The sequence below is a fragment of the Rhinoderma darwinii genome (genome assembly GCF_050947455.1).
Source record: "Rhinoderma darwinii isolate aRhiDar2 chromosome 5 unlocalized genomic scaffold, aRhiDar2.hap1 SUPER_5_unloc_1, whole genome shotgun sequence".
NCBI lineage: Eukaryota > Metazoa > Chordata > Amphibia > Anura > Rhinodermatidae > Rhinoderma > Rhinoderma darwinii.
The window spans coordinates 245,471-272,500 of record NW_027461765.1 but is presented as its reverse complement, the minus strand read 5'-3'; the positions used below and the strand labels follow the sequence as shown (position 1 = coordinate 272,500).

Sequence of the window (27,030 nt, the reverse complement as noted above, 5' to 3'; positions counted from 1 at the left end):
CTGCCTGAGTAGTATGGGGTGTCTGACCGTGACGCAGGAGCCGTTGTGGAAGTAGGAGCCCAGCGGGCAGTGACATCCCTCCTCGCAGTCATCCGGGACACATTCTACCTGCTGGGACAGGTGAGCACAACTGTATGGGCAGCTGTCGGCCTTCCCGCACTCTCGGTACAGACGGTCCACGGGACAGCCGATATCTGGTGAAGACACAAGGGAAGATCCATCAATGTGACCAGAAGATGCCGACACCAAGAAGAAGACCTCACATGACTAACCGGGAACCGATAACGAATGGGGAATAGGGATCTATAGGGATCTACACCGGGATCTCATGCTTCTTTCCAGGATATACAGTGTTCACATGACTGTCCAATCGTGAAACGGTTTTCAATAAGATCATTTCTGGTTGGATCCTGGCCCATCTATAACGGCATCTAATTCAGTCAGAAGTCACTTGTTGATTTTTCGTCCACCATACTTTACCTAAACACACTTGATTGTTACACATCCGGCTCTGAATGGCTTTTCCTTGACATTCCTGGTGCTGACACTCCCGGACCCGGATCTGCTCCCCTCCCCCACAAGTCATACTGCATGGTGACCATGAGGACCACTCGCTCCAAGGATCCAGCGCTGAAAGTGCAGAGACAGAACACAACGGTGAACCCACAAACACAGAGACCCCCCTAATGAACTAGTCCGACTAACGCGCAGATGGAGCAGAATGCAAGACCACGGCCCGACATGAAGGCCGGAGAAAATAAGCGGCCAGCACGGAACTTACCTGGACAGTTGGGCCCCCGGCAATGTCTCTTCTGCTCAGGGTCCCCCACACATTCCCGTCCGCCGTTCTGGGGTTCAGGATTGTCACATTGTCTTGACCGACTCTGGGCTCCTTCTCCACAACTTGCAGAACATGAAGACCAGGAGCTCCACATCCCCCAGTCACCGGCCAGACGACACTGAGGGTCCGACGTACAGAACAGGAGACCCCCGGAGCAGGTGCTGAAACAGGACACAATGATCAAAACGGACGCGGGTCTGTGGTTACATCGGACAATGATCGGTGGTGACGCCGTGGAGCGCCATTCTGTTCACCGTTCACCCAAATCTCCCCCAGATTCGTAGCTTCCCTTACACACCCACTAACTGCACCCAAAAAGTCATGAAAACGGTCTAGAAAACGGGGCGTGGCTAAGAGGAATTGTAAAACGCAACCTGATTTGTTAATGGTACGCGCCATTTTTTGGTGTAAAATGGCAAAAGGAAGAGAAAAGTGTCTACATGTCTAGCAAGATGCGCCACATTAATCAGCGTGCGCCACATTATACAGCGTGCACCACATTATACAGCGTGCTCCACATTATACAGCGTGCTCCACATTATACAGCGTGCGCCACATTAATCAGCGTGCTCCACATTATACAGCGTGCACCACATTATACAGCGTGCTCCACATTATACAGCGTGCGCCACATTATACAGCGTGCACCACATTATACAGCATGCACCACATTATACAGCGTGCACCACATTATACAGCGTGCGCCACTGTAATAAATTTTGCGCAGTTTCTGCTTGTCTGGTCTCATTTTATACCGTTTGTCTTTATTTATTAATAAATCTGCCCTTGTGTGTGAACAGCGCTGTATATTATGTCACCGCTATGTCAATGAGCAGCAGGTCCTTCTAGAGCCGCCTCCACACCGGACTGAGACTCACCAGTTCTTACACCGACCAGACACTATTTCTCCAGGTTGCGCATATTCCCAGTGAAGGGGGCCAGACCAGGCAGAGCTGTCACCAGACCAGGCAGAGCTGTCACCAGACCAGGCAGAGCTGTCACCAGACCAGGCAGAGCTGTCACCAGAGTCAGCAAATCCTAAAAACAGAAGAAAAAGAGTCAATCATTTTATGTGGAGTAAAGAGGTGAAACTGGGAGCGAGGAGGAGGGGTGTCAGATAAGGAGAAGGAGCATAGGATAAGGAGGAGGAGCGTGTGATAAGGAGGAGGAGCATGGGATAAGAAGGAGGGGCTTGGGGTAAGGAGGAGGGGTGTGGGATAAGGAGGAGGAGCGTGGGATAAGGAGGAGCGTGGGATAAGGAGGAGCGTGGGATAAGGAGGAGGTGCGTGGGATAAGAAGGAGGAGTGTGGGATAAGGAGGAGAAGATAGGGGATAAGAAGGAGCGTGGGATAAGGAGGAGCGTGGGATAAGGAGGAGAAGATAGGGGATAAGAAGGAGCGTGGGATAAGATGGAGTGTGAGATAAGGAGGAGGAGCGTGGGATAAGGAGGAGTGTGGGATAAGGAGGAGGAGCGTGGGATAAGGAGGAGGGGTGTAGGATAAGAAGGAGGAGTGTGGGATAAGGAGGAGGAGCGTGGGATAAGGAGGAGGGATGTAGGATAAGAAGGAGGAGTGTGGGATAAGGAGGAGGAGCGTGGGATAAGGAGAAGGGATGTGGGATAAGGAGCAGGAGCGTAGGATAATGAGGAGCGTGGATAAGGAGGAGGGGTGTGTGATAAGGAGGAGGAGCGTCTGATAAGGAGTGTGGGATAAGGAGGGGGAGCGTGGGATAAGGAGGAGGGGTGTGGAATGAGGAGGGGTGTGGGATAAGAAGGAGGAGCATGGGATAAAGAGGAGTGTGGGATAAGGAGGAGGAGCGTGGGATAAGGAGGAGGAGCGTGTGATAAGGAGGAGGAGCATGGGATAAGAAGGAGGGGCTTGGGGTAAGGAGGAGGGGTGTGGGATAAGGAGGAGGAGCGTGGGATAAGGAGGAGGAGCGTGGGATAAGAAGGAGCATGGGATAAGGAGGAGGGGTGAGGGATAAGGAAGAGGGGATGTGATAAGGAGGAGGGTCATGGGATAAGGAAGAGGGGATGTGATAAGGAGGAGGGTCATGGGATAAGGAGGAGGAGCGTGTGATAAGAAGGAGCATGGGATAAGGAGGAGGGGCATGGGATAAGGAGGAGGGGTGAGGATAAGGAGGAGGGGCATGATATCACGGTTTTATGTTGCAGAGCTCGCCTCGCCCCAGAATGAACTTACCCAGAGTCTGGTTTTGATATTTGCATCTACAGTCACTGGGCACCACACACTCCCCATCCTGCAAGACTTGCCCCTCAGGACACCCACATGATGGCTGGCACTGCTCACTGTCCAAGCACACGGTGTCTCCATGAAGATCGTCACAGGATCGTGGGCAGGGTTTACCACAAGTGAAATCCACCAAAGCTCTGCCGCAATCTGCAAGGAAAAAGATCAACCTTTATCTCCACAACACTCCTCAGTCATTAAGAAACAGCAGAATTGTAGATGCAGCTCTGGATGTCAATGGAGTATAAAACACAACGCAACAGCAAAAATATAACTGCATCTTTGGATGTGACTGGAGTAGAAGACATGATAAATCAGCAAAATTGTGAATGCAGCTCTGGGTATGACTGGAGTATAAGACATGATGTAACATCTGAATAGTAACTGCAGCTCCGGATGTGACTGGAGTATACACAGATTAGTCATAACATTAAAACCAGTGAGAAGAGAATAACATTGATGATCTGTTTACAATGGCGCCTGACAAGGGAGAGGTAAATATTAGGAGGATATTATGGGGGGATAAAGAAAAATGGAGACGTGTGAGGATCTGTGCGACTGTAACAAGCACCAAATTATGATGTGCAGACGACCGGCTCATCGTCAGACCTGAGAAACGTCCGATCCCCGGAGACCGCACCTCACGACTTACAGGATCTGCTGCCGACGTCTTGTGCCGGAGGTCACAGGGACCTCCAGGGTGTAGAGTCCGGGCCCCGGCGGGTCACAGGGACCTCCAGGGTGTTGAGTCCGGGCCCGCGGGGGACTACACCAGATTAGGCGGGGGTGTAACGTTATGGCTGGTGGGTGTGAGACGTGATGTAACCTGTACAGTAGATCGGAGCTTTGTGACTTTTATATTGAATGTTTATTACACTCCCGGGACTCCAGGACTTTACGCGGTGGAGCTGATTTTACTATTGAAGCTTTCACAGCAGTCGCTTGTGTTACTATGAGGGTTTCCATGTGGAATATTGGGTTTTTATTCAACATTTTGCAGCCTGAGAGCTAACAGGAAATCAGCATTATAAGACGATAACACACGGCCATCTGCGGAGCTATAACCCCAGCCCCCCATTACCTGAGCACTGTGTGCTGTTGTCTCTGCATGCCTGGCTCTGTCTAGACTCCCCCGCACATGGAGAACCCCCAAACCGTGCCGGAGGGTTATTACACTGCCTGGTCCTCACCGAGTCTCCTGAACATGGGTCACAATACGACCACGGGCTCCATGGACCCCAGGTCCCGTTCACTGTGAAGAGATGACCGGAGGTTTCATGATGTCTCGGGCCGGGGGTTAATGATTTCTCGATGTCTCGGGCCGGGGATTAATGATTTCTCGATGTCTCGGGCCGGGGGTTAATGATTTCTCGATGTCTCGGGCCGGGGGTTAATGATTTCTCGATGTCTCGGGCCGGGGGTTAATGATTTCTCGATGTCTTGGGCTGGGGGTTAATGATTTCTCGATGTCTCGGGCCGGGGGTTAATGATTTCTCGATGTCTCGGGCCGGGGGTTAATGATTTCTCGATGTCTCGGGCCGGGGGTTAATGATTTCTCGATGTCTCGGGCCGGGGGTTAATGATTTCTCGATGTCTCGGGCCGGGGGTTAATGATTTCTCGATGTTTCGGGCCGGGGGTTAATGATTTCTCGATGTCTCGGGCCGGGGGTTAATGATTTCTCGATGTCTCGGGCCGGGGGTTAATGATTTCTCGATGTCTCGGGCCGGGGGTTAATGATTTCTCGATGTCTCGGGCCGGGGGTTAATGATTTCTCGATGTCTCGGGCCGGGGGTTAATGATTTCTCGATGTCTCGGGCCGGGGGTTAATGATTTCTCGATGTCTCGGGCCGGGGGTTCATGATTTCTCGATGTCTCGGGCCGGGGGTTCATGATTTCTCAATGTCTCGGGCCGGGGGTTAATGATTTCTCGATGTCTCGGGCCGGGGGTTCATGATTTCTCGATGTCTCGGGCCGGGGGTTAATGATTTCTCGATGTCTCGGGCCGGGGTTAATGATTTCTCGATGTATTGGGCCGGGGGTTAATGATTTCTCGATGTCTCGGGCCGGGGGTTAATGATTTCTCGATGTCTCGGGCCGGGGGTTCATGATTTCTCGATGTCTCGGGCCGGGGGTTAATGATTTCTCGATGTCTTGGGCCGGGGGTTAATGATTTCTCGATGTCTCGGGCCGGGGGTTAATGATTTCTCGATGTCTCGGGCCGGGGTTAATGATTTCTCGATGTCTCGGGCCGGGGGTTAATGATTTCTCGATGTCTCGGGCCGGGGGTTAATGATTTCTCGATGTCTCGAGCCGGGGATTAATGATTTCTCGATGTCTCGGGCCGGGGGTTAATGATTTCTCGATGTCTCGGGCCGGGGGTTAATGATTTCTCGATGTCTCGGGCCGGGGGTTAATGATTTCTCGATGTCTCGGGCCGGGGGTTAATGATTTCTCGATGTCTCGGGCCGGGGGTTCATGATTTCTCGATGTCTCGGGCCGGGGGTTCATGATTTCTCGATGTCTCGGGCCGGGGGTTAATGATTTCTCGATGTCTTGGGCCGGGGGTTAATGATTTCTCGATGTCTCGGGCCGTGGGTTAATGATTTCTCAATGTCTTGAGCCGGGGGTTCATGATTTCTCTATGTCTCGGGCCGGGGGTTCATGATTTCTCGATGTCTCAGGCCGGGGGTTAATGATTTCTCGATGTCTCGGGCCGGGGGTTAGTGATTTCTCAATGTCTCGGGCCGGGGGTTAATAATTTCTCGAAGTCTCGGGCCGGAAATTAATGATTTCTCGATGTCTTGGGCCGGGGGTTCATAATTTCTCGATGTCTCGGGCCGGGGGTTAATGATTTCTTGATGTCTCGGGCCGGGGGTTAATGATGTCTCGGGCCGGGGGTTAATGATTTCTCGATGTCTCGGGCCGGAAATTAATGATTTCTCGATGTCTCGGGCCGGGGTTCATAATTTATCGATGTCTCGGGCCGGGGGTTAATGATTTCTCGATGTCTCGGGCCGGGGGTTAATGATTTCTCGATGTCTCGGGCCGGGGGTTAATGATTTCTCGATGTCTCGGGCCGGGGGTTAATGATTTCTCGATGTCTCGGGCTGGGGGTTAATGATTTCTCGATGTCTCGGGCCGGGGGTTAATGATTTCTCGATGTCTCGAGCCGGGGATTAATGATTTCTCGATGTCTCGGGCCGGGGATTAATGATTTCTCGATGTCTCGAGCCGGGGATTAATGATTTCTCGATGTCTCGGGCCGGGGGTTAATGATTTCTCGATGTCTCGGGCCGGGGGTTAATGATTTCTCGATGTCTCGGGCCGGGGGTTAATGATTTCTCGATGTATTGGGCCGGGGGTTAATGATTTCTCGATGTCTCGGGCCGGGGGTTAATGATTTCTCGATGTCTCGGGCCGTGGGTTAATGATTTCTCGATGTCTCGGGCCGGGGGTTAATGATTTCTCGATGTCTTGGGCCGGGGGTTAATGATTTCTCGATGTCTCGGGCCGGGGGTTAATGATTTCTCGATGTCTCGGGCCGGGGGTTAATGATTTCTCGATGTCTCGGGCCGGGGGTTAATGATTTCTCGATGTCTCGGGCCGGGGGTTAATGATTTCTCGATGTCTCGAGCCGGGGATTAATGATTTCTCGATGTCTCGGGCCGGGGGTTAATGATTTCTCGATGTCTCGGGCCGGGGGTTAATGATTTCTCGATGTCTCGGGCCGGGGGTTAATGATTTCTCGATGTCTCGGGCCGGGGGTTAATGATTTCTCGATGTCTCGGGCCGGGGGTTAATGATTTCTCGATGTCTCGGGCCGGGGGTTCATGATTTCTCGATGTCTCGGGCCGGGGGTTAATGATTTCTCGATGTCTTGGGCCGGGGGTTAATGATTTCTCGATGTCTCGGCCCGTGGGTTAATGATTTCTCAATGTCTTGAGCCAGGGGTTCATGATTTCTCTATGTCTCGGGCTGGGGGTTAATGATTTCTCGATGTCTCGGGCCGGGGGTTAATGATTTCTCGATGTCTCGAGCCGGGGATTAATGATTTCTCGATGTCTCGGGCCGGGGATTAATGATTTCTCGATGTCTCGGGCCGGGGGTTCATGATTTCTCGATGTCTCGGGCCGGGGGTTAATGATTTCTCGATGTCTTGGGCCGGGGGTTAATGATTTCTCGATGTCTCGGGCCGGGGGTTAATGATTTCTCGATGTCTCGGGCCGGGGGTTAATGATTTCTCGATGTCTCGGGCTGGGGGTTAATGATTTCTCGATGTCTCGGGCCGGGGGTTAATGATTTCTCGATGTCTCGAGCCGGGGATTAATGATTTCTCGATGTCTCGGGCCGGGGATTAATGATTTCTCGATGTCTCGGGCTGGGGGTTAATGATTTCTCGATGTCTCGGGCCGGGGGTTCATGATTTCTCGATGTCTCGGGCCGGGGGTTAATGATTTCTCGATGTCTCGGGCCGGGGGTTAATGATTTCTCGATGTATTGGGCCGGGGGTTAATGATTTCTCGATGTCTCGGGCCGGGGGTTAATGATTTCTCGATGTCTCGGGCCGGGGGTTCATGATTTCTCGATGTCTCGGGCCGGGGGTTAATGATTTCTCGATGTCTCGGGCCGGGGGTTAATGATTTCTCGATGTCTCGGGCCGGGGGTTAATGATTTCTCGATGTCTCGGGCCGGGGGTTAATGATTTCTCGATGTCTCGGGCCGGGGGTTAATGATTTCTCGATGTCTCGAGCCGGGGATTAATGATTTCTCGATGTCTCGGGCCGGGGGTTAATGATTTCTCGATGTCTCGGGCCGGGGGTTAATGATTTCTCGATGTCTCGGGCCGGGGGTTAATGATTTCTCGATGTCTCGGGCCGGGGGTTAATGATTTCTCGATGTCTCGGGCCGGGGGTTAATGATTTCTCGATGTCTCGGGCCGGGGGTTCATGATTTCTCGATGTCTCGGGCCGGGGGTTAATGATTTCTCGATGTCTTGGGCCGGGGGTTAATGATTTCTCGATGTCTCGGGCCGTGGGTTAATGATTTCTCAATGTCTTGAGCCGGGGGTTCATGATTTCTCTATGTCTCGGGCCGGGGGTTCATGATTTCTCGATGTCTCAGGCCGGGGGTTAATGATTTCTCGATGTCTCGGGCCGGGGGTTAGTGATTTCTCAATGTCTCGGGCCGGGGGTTCATGATTTCTCGATGTCTCGGGCCGGGGGTTAATGATTTCTCGAAGTCTCGGGCCGGAAATTAATGATTTCTCGATGTCTTGGGCCGGGGGTTCATAATTTCTCGATGTCTCGGGCCGGGGGTTAATGATTTCTTGATGTCTCGGGCCGGGGGTTAATGATTTCTCGATGTCTCGGGCCGGGGGTTAATGATTTCTCGATGTCTCGGGCCGGAAATTAATGATTTCTCGATGTCTCGGGCCGGGGGTTCATAATTTCTCGATGTCTCGGGCCGGGGGTTAATGATTTCTCGATGTCTCGGGCCGGGGGTTAATGATTTCTCGATGTCTTGGGCCGGGGGTTAATGATTTCTCGATGTCTCGGGCCGGGGGTTAATGATTTCTCGATGTCTCGGGCCGGGGGTTAATGATTTCTCGATGTCTCGGGCCGGGGGTTAATGATTTCTCGATGTCTCGGGCCGGGGGTTAATGATTTCTCGATGTCTCGAGCCGGGGATTAATGATTTCTCGATGTCTCGGGCCGGGGGTTAATGATTTCTCGATGTCTCGGGCCGGGGGTTAATGATTTCTCGATGTCTCGGGCCGGGGGTTAATGATTTCTCGATGTCTCGCGCCGGGGGTTAATGATTTCTCGATGTCTCGGGCCGGGGGTTAATGATTTCTCGATGTCTCGGGCCGGGGGTTCATGATTTCTCGATGTCTCGGGCCGGGGGTTAATGATTTCTCGATGTCTTGGGCCGGGGGTTAATGATTTCTCGATGTCTCGGGCCGTGGGTTAATGATTTCTCAATGTCTTGAGCCGGGGGTTCATGATTTCTCTATGTCTCGGGCCGGGGGTTCATGATTTCTCGATGTCTCAGGCCGGGGGTTAATGATTTCTCGATGTCTCGGGCCGGGGGTTAGTGATTTCTCAATGTCTCGGGCCGGGGGTTCATGATTTCTCGATGTCTCGGGCCGGGGGTTAATGATTTCTCGAAGTCTCGGGCCGGAAATTAATGATTTCTCGATGTCTTGGGCCGGGGGTTCATAATTTCTCGATGTCTCGGGCCGGGGGTTAATGATTTCTTGATGTCTCGGGCCGGGGGTTAATGATTTCTCGATGTCTCGGGCCGGGGGTTAATGATTTCTCGATGTCTCGGGCCGGAAATTAATGATTTCTCGATGTCTCGGGCCGGGGGTTCATAATTTCTCGATGTCTCGGGCCGGGGGTTAATGATTTCTCGATGTCTCGGGCCAGGGGTTAATGATTTCTCGATGTCTCGGGCCGGGGGTTAATGATTTCTCGATGTCTCGGGCCGGGGGTTAATGATTTCTCGATGTCTCGGGCTGGGGGTTAATGATTTCTCGATGTCTCGGGCCGGGGGTTAATGATTTCTCGATGTCTCGAGACGGGGATTAATGATTTCTCGATGTCTCGGGCCGGGGATTAATGATTTCTCGATGTCTCGGGCTGGGGGTTCATTATTTCTCGATGTCTTGGGCCGGGGGTTAATGATTTCTCGATGTCTTGGGCCGGGGGTTCATGATGTCTCCGCAGTTTACCTGGACAGAAGGACGGGTGTGGACATTCTCTGTGCTGTAGCTGGACCCCCGTGTCACCGTAGTACTGCCCGACATCCTCGCACTCCTCGCCACCTCCTCGGGGGCTGGGACAAGCACAGCTCCGGTACCGGGTCACCACCTCAGTGCCGCATGTCCTGGAGCAGGGGGTCCAGTCTGACCACTCACACCAGCTGCCGACCACTGACATAAACATGATGGGAGTTATCCTCCTGCCCCACACATCACAGCTTTCTAATGACATCGGGACAGGTTTTGGCTCCTGTTGCCTGGTGACCCCCCGCCCTCTAGATGACCTTCTTCTTGGAGGACTGGGCTGTATTTGATTTGCTCTTGGGGGTGTTCGGTTGTCCATGACTCGTCAGTTTCTCCCCTAAGACTCAGTATGTTCAGTAACTGATCAGGTCGCCCTTGGACCAGCCCCATATAGTTACATACCCAGCAGCGGGGACTAGGCACTGCCCCCTGGAGGTCACAATACCGAGAAACCTATAATTCCATGTCTATCGCCAGGTCTGTCCACTTATGAGACTGATCATTCACCAGCCTTCTACCCTTACACATACTAGAGTGCCCCTAACCCGCTGCCCCCACCTCCCTTACCCGCAGTACTCACCTGCACAGACCTCACTGGTGCACTTCAAGGCGCCGTTCACACAGGTGCTGCAGAGACATTACACGTTGATCATAGGCGTCATGGGACACTGTGTTGCACAATATGACTGAATGTTCTGGATCTTACCAGTTATTACAGCCGTCCCCCCTGGGCACGGTCACTCCCGGGAGGTGTCTCTCTGCGGTCAGGACGTCCAGGCAGGTGCAGTCCTCCAGCTCCACACATGATGAGTCATTGTCAGCCAGCAGCTTCCCCAAGGGGCAGTGACAGCCGGGCAGGCAGCGCTCAGAGCATTGCTGGGGAGACAGGACGGTGAATGATGTCACTATGACAGAAATGACATCACTTCCTGCATCCTGACATCATTAGCCACGTGTCAGGCCTAGTTCACACATTTTTCATGCAGGTGACGGTCCGTGTTGCGCGTGGCCTCCGTCTTTCTCCTGTGTGAGCACTTACTGGTTCTTACTTTGCTTTAGCAACTGATGTGTGAAGCACGGACAGCACGCGGATGTCGTCCATGTACTTTCCGTGTTTTTCATGAATACATGGACTTCAATGGGCGATTCTGATCCGCAAAAACGGACTAAAATAGGACGCGCCATGAAAAACACCACAAATGTGCGAATAAACTCATTGCATTGCAGTGGTCAGTGCGCAGAAAGTTATATAAAACCCGGAGGAGAAACACGTTCATGTGAATAAGGCCCAAGGAGGAGATGAGAGCGCAGGACGGGGAATAATCACAACTCACTACAGCAGGAGATCCAACCATCCCATAATAATGTCTGACACAATGTATCACTCCCATCATCCCATAATAATGTCTGAAACAATGTATCACTCCCATCATCCCGGTCTCTAATCTCCCGATCTCACACAATGTATCACTCCCATCATCCCGGTCTCTAATCTCCCGATCTCACACAATGTATCTCTGCCATGTAACAAGAACAGTCATCTGAAGTCTATAGATAAAAGAATGGCGCCTCACCGGACTGAACGCCACCTCGTCACATGACCTGGGGCAGGCCGGAGCGCAGCTGCTATACAAGGAGCCTGCGATGGCCGAGCAGTTTATTTCTGGAGAACCCGAGTCTGGAAAATAATAACAGTCATGTAACAATAGTGCGAATACCGTGACTGACAACCAATTGTTAAAATTTTTTGCACATAACACAACCGAAAGGTGTAATGTGATGTGTATAGTGTGGTGACAGGTGCCGGTGCACGGTGTGGAGACAGGTGCCGGTGCACGGTGTGGAGACAGGTGCTGGTGCACGGTGTGGAGACAGGTGCCCGTGCACGGTGTGGAGAAAGGTGCCGGTGCACGGTGTGGAGACAGGTGCCGGTACACGGTGTGGAGACAGGTGCCGGTGCACGGTGTGGAGACAGGTGCCGGTGCACGGTGTGGAGACAGGTGCCGGTGCACGGTGTGGAGACAGGTGCCGGTGCACGGTGTGGAGACAGGTGCCGGTGCACGGTGTGGAGAAAGGTGCCGGTGCACGGTGTGGAGAAAGGTGCCGGTGCACGGTGTGGAGACAGGTGCCGGTGCACGGTGTGGAGACAGGTGCCGGTACACGGTGTGGAGACAGGTGCCGGTGCACGGTGTGGAGACAGGTGCCGGTGCACGGTGTGGAGAAAGGTGCCGGTGCACGGTGTGGAGACAGGTGCCGGTGCACGGTGTGGAGACAGGTGCCGGTGCACGTGTGGAGACAGGTGCCAGTGCAGGGTGTGGAGACAGGTGCCGGTGCACGGTGTGGAGACAGGTGCCGGCGCACGGTGTGGAGACAGGTGCCGGTGCACGGTGTGGAGACAGGTGCCGGTGCACGGTGTGGAGACAGGTGCCGGTGCACGGTGTGGAGACAGGTGCCGGTGCAGGGTGTGGAGACAGGTGCCGGTGCACGGTGTGGAGACAGGTGCCGGTGCACGGTGTGGAGACAGGTGCCGGTGCACGGTGTGGAGACAGGTGCCGGTGCACGGTGTGGAGACAGGTGCCGGTGCACGGTGTGGAGACAGGTGCCGGTGCACGGTGTGGAGACAGGTGCCGGTGCACGGTGTGGAGACAGGTGCCGGTGCACGGTGTGGAGACAGGTGCCGGTGCACGGTGTGGAGACAGGTGCCGGTGCAGGGTGTGGAGACAGGTGCCGGTGCACGGTGTGGAGACAGGTGCCGGCGCACGGTGTGGAGACAGGTGCTGATGCACGGTGTGGAGACAGGTGCCGGTACACAGTATGGTGATATGTTTGGGTGTACACATGGTGACAGGTGTAGTGATGTGTTATAGACAGCTCCTTTTGATGCAGTGCTCGTCTCACCTGGGCAGAGCACCAGCTGGCAGGGTTCAGTCTCAGTGCCCAGTCCTTCACAGTAATCCCCGCCCCCACGTGGCAATGGATTGTCGCAGATCCGACTGCGCAATCTGACCCCTTCTCCACAAGTCTTTGTACAGTCCGTCCAGCGGCTCCACACACTCCAGTTTCCTGTTTCTGCAAAAAGATTTATAGGAGGGTCAATGTGAAGCAGGTAATGGGAGACCATAGAGGCCATACATGTGATAATCTTCCCGTCTGGTTGGACTCAGCAGTGGGACTATTGGGCCACGTGACTGTGAATCATTTCTGGTGCTTAACAAATCTCCCATGTATTGGGCAGTAAGGGGTGATTGCCAGACCCTTTCACCATTCTACATTCTTACCAGCACAGGGTTCCAGACTGCAGGGCTGCTCCTCACGATCTGGACCTTCACAATGTAACCCGGTTCCAGATGAAGAAGGCTCAGTGCAGAAGCGGTAACGGTTCTGGAACCCTCCCCCACACGATGCAGAACATTCACTCCAGGGCGTCCACTGTGACCAGCTCCCATTTATCACTGTAAAAAATTAACACAAAATAATGAGGGGACTGCAGCCTAGGAGAACGGAAGCTACTGGTACTGGACTGTTCTCATGGCAGGTGGTCACCAGAGTACACAACAATAAGCCAAAGGAACAGATCTAAGAATATCTCAAATAGATAGATGTCTCTAAAGTACTGATAGAAAGACCCCAGGGGAGACCATGGCAAGAAAAAGCGAAGGGAGAACTGGTACCTCACACGAGAGTGTAGAGCCACAAAGTACCTGTGAAAACCAAACAAAGGAACATACGACAAAGAAGGAAAGAGAATAAGGAACGAGGAGGAGAAGGGAGAACTGAGGAGAAGGGGGAACCGAGGGGAAGAAGTAACGAGGAGAAAGGGGAACCGAGGAGAAGAAGTAACGAGGAGAAAGGGGAACCGAGGAGAAGAAGTAACGAGGAGAAAGGGGAACCGAGGAGAAGAAGTAACGAGGAGAAAGGGGAACCGAGGAGAAGAAGTAACGAGGAGAAAGGGGAACCGAGGAGAAGAAGTAACGAGGAGAAAGGGGAACCGAGGAGAAGAAGTAACGAGGAGAAAGGGGAACCGAGGAGAAGAAGTAACGAGGAGAAAGGGGAACCGAGGAGAAGAAGTAACGAGGAGAAAGGGGAACCGAGGAGAAGAAGTAACGAGGAGAAAGGGGAACCGAGGAGAAGAAGTAACGAGGAGAAAGGGGAACCGAGGAGAAGAAGTAACGAGGAGAAAGGGGAACCGAGGAGAAGAAGTAACGAGGAGAAAGGGGAACCGAGGAGAAGAAGTAACGAGGAGAAAGGGGAACCGAGGAGAAGTAACGAGGAGAAAGGGGAACCGAGGAGAAGTAACGAGGAGAAAGGGGAACCGAGGAGAAGAAGTAACGAGGAGAAAGGGGAACCGAGGAGAAAGGGGAACCGAGGAGAAGAAGTAACGAGGAGAAAGGGGAACCGATGAGAAGAAGTAACGAGGAGGAGGGGGACAAGTAAGAGTGAAAAGAAGGAGGAACAAGGAGAAGGGGGAACCGAGGAGGGAGGAGAAGGAGAAGAAGGCACGAAGAAATGAAGGAGATGGAGGAACAAGGAGAAGTAGGAACGGGCGATATTTCAGGTTAATTCATGGACACCAATGTGAAGAACATGAGGGTGAAGAATCACAATTAACCTGTGAAAACAAAACAGGGGTCCACAAGATGGAGAAAAGGAATGAGAAAAAGGAGGAATAAGGAGAAGGATGAACAAGGGGAAGAAGAAACAAGAAGGAGAAGAAGGAGGAATGGGTAGAAAAAGGACAAGGAAATGAGGAGAAGGAGAAATGAGGAGAAGCAATGGAAAGAAGGAGGAAAAGGAAGAATGAAAGAAAGGAGGAACATTTGATACTTTAGGGTAAATAAGGAACATGAGAGCGAAGAGCCACAAAAAACCTGTGAAAAACAAGATGGAGAAAAAGGAGCGGGGAAAAGAAGGAACAGGAAGAATTAATGATGAGAAGGAGGAATGGGGAAAAGGATGATGGAAGGAAAGAACAAAAAGAAGAAGGAACGACGTGTAGAAGGAGGAAAAGGATGAATGAAAAGAAGGAGGAAAGAGACGGAATAATGTCTAATACTTCAGGGTAAATTAGGGTTAAATTGTAAAAAATGAAACATTGAGCGTTCAGCATCTCAGGATCATCAAGGAGCGGAGGTTGGGGCAGTCCTGCGGCTCAGAGCATGCTGGGAATTGTAGCTGTGCAGTAGATGGGGAGCCGCAGGTTGGAGACCATTGTGACACCCATTATTATGGAATGGTGGATCTGAGCACAGTGTGGAGTCCATCACGTATCAGTCTCTGCTCCAGGTGTGTCAGGTTATACATGGAGAGGTCAGAGGTGATGTCCAGCCGAGAATGGACCAACCATTACTGCCCAGTCCGGTTCTTACCCTCACAGATCAGCTCCGAGCAGTTGGTGATCCGACCCGACAGACAAGTGCTGGGGAAGAGAAGAGGACAGGTACCGTTACAGTCATGTGATAAATCACAAGTGCCATGACTGGTAGGAAACCCTCCACATACTAAAAACCTTCCACATAGTAACAACACTCCACCCGCTGATAACCTTCCACCCGCTGATCACCCTACAACCGCTGATAACCCTCCACCCGCTGATAACCCTCCGCCCGCTGATAACCCAACACCCGCTCATAACCCTACACCCGCTCATAACCTAACACCCGCTCATAACCCAACACCCGCTCATAACGCTCCACCCGCTGATCACCCTCCACCCGCTGATCACCCTACACCCGCTGATAACCCTACACCCGCTGATCACCCTCCACCCACTGATAACCCTACAATCGCTGATAACCCTACACCCACTGATAACTCTACAATCACCGATAACACTACACCCGCTGATAAACCTACAATCGCTGATAACCCTACACCCGCTGATAAACCTACACCCGCTGATCACCCTAGACCCGCTGATAACCCTACACCCGCTGATCACCCTGCAATCGCTGATAACCCTACACCCGCTGATAACCCTACACCCGCTGATAACCCTACACCCGCTGATAAATCTACACCCGCTGATAAACCTACACCCGCTGATAAACTTACACCCGCCGATAACCCTACACCCGCTGATAACCCTACACCCGCTGATAACCCTACACCCGCTGATAACCCTCCACCCGCTGATCACCCTAGACCCGCTGATAACCCTACACCCGCTGATCACCCTCCACCCACTGATAACCCTACAATCGCTGATAACCCTACACCCGCTGATAAACCTACACCCGCTGATAAACCTACACCCGCTGATAACCCTACACCCGCTGATAAACCTACACCCGCTGATAACCCAACACCCGCTGATAACCCTACACCCACTGATAAACCTAGCCGCACAAGGGAAGCTAGCCACACAAGAGAACCTAGCCACAGAAGAGAACCTAGCCACACAAGGGAAGCTAGCCACACAAGAGAACCAAGCCACACAAGAGAACCTAGCCACACAAGGGAAGTTAGCCACACAAGGGAAGTTAGAAAAACAAGGGAAGCTAGCCACACAAGGGAAGCTAGCCACACAAGGGAAGCTAGCCACACAAGAGAACCTAGCCACACAAGGGAAGCTAGCCACACAAGGGAACCTAGCCACACAAGGGAACCTAGCCACACAAGAGAAGCTAGCCACACAAGGGAAGCTAGACACACAAGTGAACATAGCCACACAAGGGTACCTAGCCACACAAGGGAGCCTAGCCACACAAGGGAACCTAGACACCCAAGGGAAGCTAGCCACACAAGAGAACCTAGCCCCACAAGGGAACCTAGCCACAATAGGGAAGTTAGCCCCACAAAGGAACCTAGCCTGCACCCAGCCGCCTCCACGCGTATTTTTAATCTATTCATTTATCATTCTGTTGTTGCTTTTTAAGAATATTTAATAAAATGTATTTTTTAATTTATTACATAAAAGATTTCTCTTATAGACAATGTTCTCCTGGTCTTCCCTGTTATATTGGTAGGATCTTCTCCTGGTCTTCCCTGTTATATGGGTAGGATCTGCTCCTGGTCTTCCCTGTTATATGGGTAGAATCTTCTCCTAGTCTTCCCTGTTATATGGGTAGACTTTTCTCCTAGTCTTCCCTGTTATATGGGTAGGATCTGCTCATAGTCTCCCCTGTTATATGGGTAGGATCTTCTCCTTGTCTTCCCTGTTATATGGGTAGAATCTTCTCCTTGTCTTCCCTGTTATATGGGTGGAATCTTCTCCTGGTCTTCCCTGTTATATGGGTAGGATCTTCTCCCGGTCTTCCCTGTTATATGGGTAGAATCTTCTCCTTGTCTTCCCTGTTATATGGGTAGAATCTTCTCCTAGTCTTCCCTGTTATATGGGTAGGATCTTCTCCTGGTCTTCCCGGTTATATGGGTAGAATCTTCTCCTGGTCTTCCCGGTTATATGGGTAGAAACTGCTCCTAGTCTTCCCTGTTATATGGGTAGGATCTGCTCCTAGTCTTCCCAGTTATATGGGTAGAATCTTCTCCAGGTCTTCCCTGTTATATGGGTAGGATCTTCTCCTGGTCTTCCCTGCTATATGGGTAGGATCTTCTCCTGGTCTTCCCTGTTATATGGGTAGGATCTTCTCCTAGTCTTCCCTGTTATATGGGTAGAATCTTCTCCTTATCTTCCCTGTTATATGGGTAGAATCTTCTCCTAGTCTTCCCTGTTATATGGGTAGGATATTCTCCTGGTCTTCCCGGTTATATGGGTAGAATCTGCTCCTAGTCTTCCCTGTTATATGGGTAGGATCTTCTCCTGATCTTCCCTGTTATATGGGTAGAATCTTCTCCTGGTCTTCCCTGTTATATGGGTAGGATCTTCTCCTGGTCTTCCCTGTTATATGGGTAGGATCTTCTCCTGGTCTTCCCTGTTATATGGGTAGGATCTGCTCCTAGTCTTCCCTGTTATATGGGTAGAATCTTCTCCTGGTCTTCCCTGTTATATGGGTAGAATGTTCTCCTTGTCTTCCCTGTTATATGGGTAGAATCTTCTCCTGGTCTTCCCTATTATATGGGTAGACTTTTCTCCTGGTCTTCCCTGTTATATGGGTAGGATCTTCTCCTGATCTTCCCTGTTATATGGGTAGGATCTTCTCCTGGTCTTCCCTGTTATATGGAGAGGATCTTCTCCTTGTCTTCCCTGTTATATGGGTAGAATCTTCTCCTAGTCTTCCCTGTTATATGGGTAGGATCTTCTCCTGGTCTTCCCTGTTATATGGGTAGAATATTCTCCTTATCTTCCCTGTTATATGGGTAGAATCTTCTCCTAGTCTTCCCTGTTATATGGGTAGGATCTTCTCCTGGTCTTCCCGGTTATATGGGTAGAATCTGCTCCTAGTCTTCCCTGTTATATGGGTAGGATCTTCTCCTGATCTTCCCTGTTATATGGGTAGAATCTTCTCCTGGTCTTCCCTGTTATATGGGTAGACTTTTCTCCTGGTCTTCCCTGTTATATGGGTAGGATCTTCTCCTGGTCTTCCCTGTTATATGGGTAGGATCTTCTCCTGGTCTTCCCTGTTATATGGGTAGGATCTTCTCCTGGTCTTCCCTGTTATATGGGTAGAATCTTCTCCTAGTCTTCCCTGTTATATGGGTAGAATCTTCTCCTGGTCTTCCCTGTTATATGGGTAGACTTTTCTCCTGGTCTTCCCTGTTATATGGGTAGAATCTTCTCCTGGTCTTCCCTGTTATATGGCTGGAATCTTCTCCTGGTCTTCCCTGTTATATGGGTAGGATCTGCTCCTAGTCTTCCCTGTTATATGGGTAGAATCTTCTCCTGGTCTTCCCTGTTATATGGGTAGGATCTTCTCCTGGTCTTCCCTGTTATATGGGTAGGATCTGCTCCTAGTCTTCCCTGTTATATGGGTAGAATCTTCTCCTGGTCTTCCCTGTTATATGGGTAGGATCTTCTCCTTGTCTTCCCTGTTATATGGGTAGGATCTTCTCCTGGTCTTCCCTGTTATATGGGTAGAATCTTCTCCTGGTCTTCCCTGTTATATGGGTAGGATCTGCTCCTAGTCTTCCCTGTTATATGGGTAGAATCTTCTCCTGGTCTTCCCTGTTATATGGGTAGGATCTTCTCCTGGTTGTTAGGGATCTGCCAGGTACTTCATCTAGCTATACTCCTGGGATTAATCAATCCACACCTGAGGCCAGACCTGTTCGACTGACACCATCTCCCACCAACCAGGGTGGCAGGCTCAGGAGTGGGAGAGCCTATCGCGGCCTGGTCTCTCGGAGTTAGCTCCGCCCCCTGCCCTTTATTACCTGCCCTGTGCTCTCCCTCAGTGCTTGTAATTCTTTTGGATTCCTGGCCCCACTGCTGCTTGCTCCAGCCTGCTTCTGCCGTGCTTCTGCCTTGCTGCAGTTCTGCTTGACCTGCTTTGCTTGCCCTGGCTTGCTCCTGTCTCCGTGCCCGCTCGGGTGTACTCACTTCGTCCTGGTCCTGACTGTTCGTTCGCCGCCCCGTTTCCTCGTGGCGTTCCGTGGCTACTGCCCCTTCCCTTGCGTGTTCCCTGTTTGTCTTCCAGTGCACTTAGCCAGCGTAGGGACCGCCGCCCAGTTGTACCTCGTCGCCTAGGGCGGGTCGTTGCAAGTAGGCAGGGACAGGGCGGTGGGTAGATTAGGGCTCACTTTCCCTTCACCTCCTTCCTGCCATTACATAATTACAAGCCAGTGGAAAACTGCGTTCAACACACCCGAGGGTCATTTCGAATACCTGGTCATGCCCTTTGGGTTGTGTAATGCCCCTGCTGTCTTCCAGAATTTTATTAATGAAATCCTGAGAGAGTACCTGGGTAATTTTCTTGTTGTGTACCTTGATGACATACTGGTGTTTTCCAAGGACTGGTCCTCCCACGTGGAGCATGTCAGGAAGGTGCTCCAGGTCCTTCGGGAGAATAATCTGTTTGCTAAGACTGAAAAATGTGTCTTTGGGGTACAGGAGATACCATTTTTAGGGCAAATCCTCACTCCTCATGAATTCCGCATGGACCCTGCCAAGGTTCAAGCTGTGGCGGAATGGGTCCAACCTGCCTCCCTTAAGGCGTTACAGTGTTTTTTAGGGTTCGCCAACTATTACAGGAGATTTATTGCCAACTTCTCGGTCGTCGCTAAGCCTCTTACGGACCTCACCCGCAAGGGTGCCGATGTCCTCCATTGGCCCCCTGAGGCCGTCCAGGCCTTTGAGACTCTCAAGAAGTGCTTTATCTCGGCCCCCGTGCTGATTCAGCCCAACCAAGAGGAGCCATTTATTGTGGAGGTTGACGCTTCCGAGGTGGGAGTGGGGGCCGTCTTGTCCCAGGGTACCAGCTCCCTCACCCATCTCCGCCCCTGTGCTTACTTCTCTAGGAAGTTTTCGCCCACGGAGAGTAACTATGATATTGGCAACCGCGAACTTCTAGCCATTAAATGGGCTTTTGAGGAGTGGCGGCACTTCCTGGAGGGGGCCAGACACCAGGTAACGGTCCTTACGGATCACAAGAATCTGGTTTTCCTAGAATCGGCCCGGAGGCTTAATCCTAGACAAGCTCGGTGGGCACTATTCTTTACCAGATTTAATTTCTTGGTTACCTATAGGGCTGGGTCGAAGAATATTAAGGCTGACGCTCTGTCACGTAGTTTCATGGCCAATCCTCCTTCCGAGAAGGATCCCGCTTGTATTTTACCCCCTGGTATAATCGTCTCTGCCACGGATTCTGATTTAGCTTCTGATATCGCGGCTGATCAGGGTGCAGCTCCCGGGAACGTCCCTGGGGACAAACTGTTTGTTCCCCTGCAATACCGGCTGAGGGTACTCAGGGAAAACCATGACTCCGCTCTATCTGGTCATCCTGGCATCTTGGGCACCAAACACCTCATTACCAGAAACTATTGGTGGCCTGGGTTGCCTAAAGATGTTAGGGCTTACGTCGCCGCTTGTGAGGTTTGCGCTAGGTCCAAAACCCCTAGGTCCCGACCTGCGGGCCTACTACGTTCCTTGCCCATTCCCCAGAGACCTTGGACCCATATCTCCATGGATTTTATCACCGATTTGCCTCCATCTCAGGGCAAGTCGGTGGTGTGGGTGGTAGTCGACCGCTTCAGCAAGATGTGCCACTTTGTGCCCCTTAAGAAGCTACCTAACGCCAAGACGTTAGCTTCTTTGTTTGTGAAACACATCCTGCGTCTCCATGGGGCCCCAGTCAATATCGTTTCTGACAGAGGGGTACAATTTGTTTCCTTATTTTGGAGAGCTTTTTGTAAAAAGTTGGAGATTGATCTGTCCTTCTCCTCCGCCTTCCATCCCGAAACTAATGGCCAAACGGAAAGGACCAACCAATCCCTGGAACAATATTTAAGGTGTTTCATCTCTGACTGTCAATTCGATGTGGGTCTCATTCCTTCCCCTTGCTGAATTTTCCCTGAATAACCGGGTCAGTAACTCGTCAGGGGTCTCCCCGTTTTTCTGTAATTTCGGGTTTAACCCAAGGTTCTCCTCCGTCTCCCTGGTTGTTCCAATAATCCTGAGGTAGAGGAGGTTCATCGGGAACTGTGCACTGTCTGGCCCAGGTTCAGAAGAACCTAGAGGCGTCCCAGAGCGCACAAAAGATTCAGGCGGATAGTAGACGTTCTGCTAACCACCGGTTTGTCGTCGGGGATTTGGTCTGGTTGTCGTCCAGGAACTTGCGCCTTAAGGTCCCGTCCAGGAAGTTTGCTCCCCGATTCATTGGACCTTATAAGATCATTGAAGTCCTCAACCCTGTATCCTTCCGTCTGGAGCTCCCCCCATCCTTTCGCATACATGACGTCTTCCATGCCTCCCTCCTTAAACGCTGCTCTCCGTCCTGGTCCCCCTCGAGGATACCTCCTGTTCCCGTTCTCACCCCTGAGGGGGGTGGAATTCGAGGTGGCCAAGATTATGGACAGTAGGATGGTCCAGGGCTCCCTCCAGTACCTGGTCCATTGGAAAGGATACGGGCCGGAGGAGAGGACTTGGGTACCTGCCCGTGATGTTCACGCTGGGGTATTGATCAGGAGGTTCCACCTCCTCTTCCCCACTAAACCCGGGTCCCCTTAGTAAGGGTCCGGTGGCCCCTCATAAAAGGGGGAGTACTGTTAGGGATCTGCCAGGTACTTCATCTAGCTATACTCCTGGGATTAATCAATCCACACCTGAGGCCAGACCTGTTCGACTGGACACCATCTCCCACCAACCAGGGTGGCAGGCTCAGGAGTGGGGAGAGGCCTATCGCGGCCTGGTCTCTCGGAGTTAGCTCCGCCCCCTGCCTTTATTACCTGCCCTGTGCTCTCCCTCAGTGCTTGTAATTCTTTTGGATTCCTGGCCTCTGCTGCTTGCTCCAGCCTGCTTCTGCCGTGCTTCTGCCTTGCTGCAGTCTGCTTGACCTGCTTTGCTTGCCCTGGCTTGCTCCTGTCTCCGTGCCCGCTCGGGTGTACTCACTTCGTCCTGGTCCTGACTGTTCGTTCGCCGCCCCGTTTCCTCGTGGCGTTCCGTGGCTACTGCCCCTTCCCTTGCGTGTTCCCTGTTTGTCTTCCAGTGCACTTAGCCAGCGTAGGGACCGCCGCCCAGGGCGGGTCGTTGCAAGTAGGCAGGGACAGGGCGGTGGGTAGATTTAGGCTCACTTTCCCTTCACCTCCTTCCTGCCATTACACTGGTCTTCCCTGTTATATGGGTAGGATCTGCTCCTAGTCTTCCCTGTTACCTAGTCTTCCTGTTATGGTAGATTGTCTCCTGGCTTCCCTGTTATATGGTAGGATCTTCTCCTTGTCTCCTGTTATATGGGTAGAATCTTCCTGGTCTTCCTGTTTATATGGTAGGATCTTCTCCTTGTCTTCCTGTTATATGGTAGGATCTGCTCCTGTCTTCCCTGTTATATGGGTAGAATCTTCTCCCGTCTTCCCTGTTATATGGGTAGGATCTTCTCCTTGTCTTCCCTGTTATATGGGTAGATCTTCTCCTGGTCTTCCCTGTTATATGGGTAGGATCTTCTCCTTGTCTTCCCTGTTATATGGGTAGAATCTTCTCCTGGTCTTCCCTGTTATAAGGGTAGGATCTTCTCCTAGTCTTCCCTGTTATATGGGTAGGATCTTCTCCTGGTCTTCCCTGTTATATGGGTAGGATCTGCTCCTGGTCTTCCTGTTATATGGGTAGGATCTTCTCCTGGTCTTCCCTGTTATATGGGTAGAATCTTCTCCTGGTCTTCCCTGTTATATGGGTAGGATCTGCTCCTAGTCTTCCCTGTTATATGGGTAGGATCTTCTCCTGGTCTTTCCTGTTATATGGGTAGACTTTTCTCCTTGTCTTCCCTGTTATATGGGTAGGATCTTCTCCTGGTCTTCCCTGTTATATGGGTAGGATCTGCTCCTAGTCCTCCCTGTTATATGGGTAGAATCTTCTCCTGGTCTTCCCTGTTTATATGGGTAGGATCTTCTCCTGGTCTTCCCTGTTATATGGGTAGGATCTGCTCCTAGTCTTCCCTGTTATATGGGTAGGATCTTCTCCTGGTCTTCCCTGTTATATGGGTAGGATTTTCTCCTGGTCTTCCCTGTTATATGGGTAGAATCTTCTCCTGGTCTTCCCTGTTATATGGGTAGGATCTGCTCCTAGTCTTCCCTGTTATATGGGTAGGATCTTCTCCTGGTCTTCCTGTTATATGGGTAGGATTTTCTCCTGGTCTTCCTGTTATATGGGTAGGATCTTCTCCTGGTCTTCCCTGTTATATGGGTAGGATTTTCTCCTGGTCTTCCCTGTTATATGGGTAGGATCTTCTCCTTGTCTTCCCTGTTATATGGGTAGACTTTTCTCCTAGTCTTCCCTGTTATATGGGTAGGATCTGCTCATAGTCTCCCCTGTTATATGGGTAGGATCTTCTCCTTGTCTTCCCTGTTATATGGGTAGAATCTTCTCCTTGTCTTCCTGTTATATGGGTGGAATCTTCTCCTGGTCTTCCCTGTTATATGGGTAGGATCTTCTCCCGGTCTTCCCTGTTATATGGGTAGAATCTTCTCCTTGTCTTCCCTGTTATATGGGTAGACTTTTCTCCTAGTCTTCCCTGTTATATGGGTAGGATCTTCTCCTGGTCTTCCCTGTTATATGGGTAGGATCTTCTCCTGGTCTTCCCTGTTATATGGGTAGGATTTTCTCCTGGTCTTCCCTGTTATATGGGTAGAATCTTCTCCTGGTCTTCCCTGTTATATGGGTAGGATCTGCTCCTAGTCTTCCCTGTTATATGGGTAGGATCTTCTCCTGGTCTTCCCTGTTATATGGGTAGGATCTTCTCCTGGTCTTCCCTGTTATATGGGTAGGATCTTCTCCTGGTCTTCCCTGTTATATGGGTAGGATTTTCTCCTTGTCTTCCCTGTTATATGGGTAGACTTTTCTCCGGCGCACTCATGATCAGCTCTACAGACTATTATATTATTATTATAACGGAGCTCCAGGCAGGAGGTTTCTACGCACCAGTTATTACAGTCTCTCTGGACGGGGGCTCCAGGTTCATACAGGGCTCCGTCCTCAGCGCAGGGGCAGTCAGCGGGGGGACACAGTGATTGTTCTATGAGACAGAGGTCACAGCATTGTTACTATAGGGGACGGTTACTGCATAAAACATGGGGGCTTCACCTTAAAATCAGTGTCTGCAATATACCAAACAGCAATGAGTGACTCCACTTACCTTAAAGGGGAACTCCACTTCTCAGGAACATTTTACCCGGGTCACACCATTTTTTCAATGCTGTTCCGTCATTGAACCCTGCTATGTCACGTTGCTGCTCTGCTGTTCCGTCATTGAACCCTGCTATGTCACGTTGCTGCTCTGCTGTTCCGTCATTGAACTCTGCTATGTCACGTTGCTGCTCTGCTGTTTCGTCATTGAACTCTGCTATGTCACGTTGCTGCTCTGCTGTTTCGTCATTGAACTCTGCTATGTCACGTTGCTGCTCTGCTGTTTCGTCATTGAACTCTGCTATGTCACGTTGCTGCTCTGCTGTTCCGTCATTGAACTCTGCTATGTCACGTGCTGCTCTGCTGTTTCGTCATTGAACTCTGCTATGTCACGTTGCTGCTCTGCTGTTTCGTCATTGAACTCTGCTATGTCACGTTGCTGCTCTGCTGTTTCGTCATTGAACTCTGCTATGTCACGTCGCTGCTCTGCTGTTCCTATTTGGGTTTTTTAACTTCTTGATTCTGTTACATTGTTGAACCCTGTACTAATCCATGTTCTGTTGTTATTAAGATTCTCATCAGAACCGAAAATAATCCCCGACCAACGCAACGGATTCTCTAAAGGTAATTATACAGCCGCAAGTAGTCGGCGACCACCCGGACACAAGACGGCGACCGACAGGAGCGAATATCGTGCGGAACCATCAGGCAACTCCTGGACACAGAAGATGAAGTCGCCACCGTTGGTCGTGCGGGAAATCAGGCCAATTCATTTTGGGTCCAATTCAGTGTAAAGTGCAAATCATGTGACCTCTTGGGGTCTGTTCACACGGCAAATAACGAAGGGCTGTAAATACGGAGCTTTCCAGGGCGACGGCCTCTGATTTCAGCCATTTTTTATGCATCAGGCGTATTTGATGCGATTTTTACGGATGTTTATGGAGCTGTTTTTTTATTGACCCAATGAAAAATGGCTCCAAAAATGGCTGAAGGGACATGCGCTTCTTTTTACGGTGCGTTCAGAAAGAAACGCCATTTTTCCCCATTGAAATCAATGGGCAGATATTTGCACGCGTTCAGCTTCTGTTTTTTCAGACGTTTTTTGGGGCGTTTTCGACCGTGTGAACATGGCCTTAAACTCGTGGTAATAATACGCAGGAATATAAGAGCAGCGACTTCTCTATAATAGACAACGTGACGCGCTACACGGAGGGGGAGGGGTATAAAGAGCCGGCGCCAAATATATGCGGAAGTGATGGGAAGTCCGGGTCATTGTAAACTGTGGAGAAGTGATTGGAAACACAGAAAATACACGGGAGCCTCGGAGCGTGGAGCATCTCATATATATATAATGTCTCTCAACGAGCCGTACATTGTACAATAACTAAGGCCTAGTTCACACTCAGTTTTTTTTGGCGCTGTTTTTGATCCAGAAACTGTCAGAATAAGCACCAAAAAACGTCAAAAATCGCGGCTCCTTCTCCCGCGTTTCGTCTCTGACCTCCTTTTTTTCAGTTTTTTGCCCGAAAATGGCACGAAAGACGCAGCAAGAAAGTGCAGACCGGTCAAAATCTGACTCAAATTCTCCGTGTGAACAGCGACGAAAGGTTCAGGAACAGGATGTCGCGTCTTCTCTCTGTAACTACTTGTCCTGCGTGTATATATGTATATTCTCTCACAGGGAGCGGGAGACGCCAATATGTGCTGAGGAGACGATAGGGGAAGTGTCATGTGACTTGTGAACTAATAAGACAGGAGAACCAATCACGAGTCTAGTACAATAAGAAGGATATGTCACTGAATGAAGCAGCGCCACCTACTGTAGTGTAGAGGTACTGACTCATGGTGCATGGGTATGAGAGAATGGAAAAGCAATAGAGCACCGAGCAGGGGGGGGGGGTACAGGAGCACCGAGCAGGGGGGGTACAGGAGCACCGAGCAGGGGGGGTACAGGAGCACCGAGCAGTGGGGGGTACAGGAGCACCGAGCTGGGGGGCTACAGGAGCACCAAGCAGGGGGGTACAGGAGCACAGGGGGGAGGGGGTACAGAAGCACAGGGGGGGTATAGGAGCACAGAGGGGGTACAGAAGCACAGGGGGGTACAGAAGCAGGGGTACAGGGGCACAGATGGGGTACAGAAGCGCAGGGGTGGTACCGAAGCACAGGGGGGGGGGGGGGTACATGAGCACAGAGCAGGGGGGTACAGCAGCACGGGGGGGGGGGTATAGGAGGGCAGGGGGGTACAGGAGCATAGAGCAGGGGGATACAGGAGCACAGGGGGGGTACAGGAGCACAGGGGGGTACAGGAGCACAGGGCAGGGGGTACAGGAGCACAGGGCAGGGGGGTACAGGAGCACAGGGGGGTACAGGAGCACAGGGGGGGTACAGGAGCACAGGGGGGTACAGAAGCATGGGAGTACAGGTGCATAGAGCAGGGGGGTACGGGAGCATAGAGCAGGGGGATACAGGAGCACAGGGGGTACAGGAGCA

At 51.5% G+C, this 27,030-nt stretch overlaps 1 protein-coding gene across 1 annotated transcript in view; it reads right to left on the bottom strand.

Moving 5' to 3' along the window:
• The window catches only part of LOC142684354 (SCO-spondin-like), a gene marked incomplete at its 5' end in the record, with an annotated part of 350,250 nt that overhangs the window by 78,766 nt on the left and 244,454 nt on the right, over positions 1–27,030 (bottom strand). The window contains 14 exon segments of the mRNA XM_075847515.1: positions 28–194; positions 481–630; positions 782–1,002; positions 1,720–1,794; positions 3,027–3,240; positions 4,172–4,342; positions 9,825–10,025; positions 10,459–10,505; positions 10,585–10,754; positions 11,453–11,556; positions 12,777–12,947; positions 13,157–13,330; positions 15,245–15,294; positions 24,337–24,430. Coding sequence (XP_075703630.1) covers positions 28–194; positions 481–630; positions 782–1,002; positions 1,720–1,794; positions 3,027–3,240; positions 4,172–4,342; positions 9,825–10,025; positions 10,459–10,505; positions 10,585–10,754; positions 11,453–11,556; positions 12,777–12,947; positions 13,157–13,330; positions 15,245–15,294; positions 24,337–24,430 — 2,009 coding nt within the window.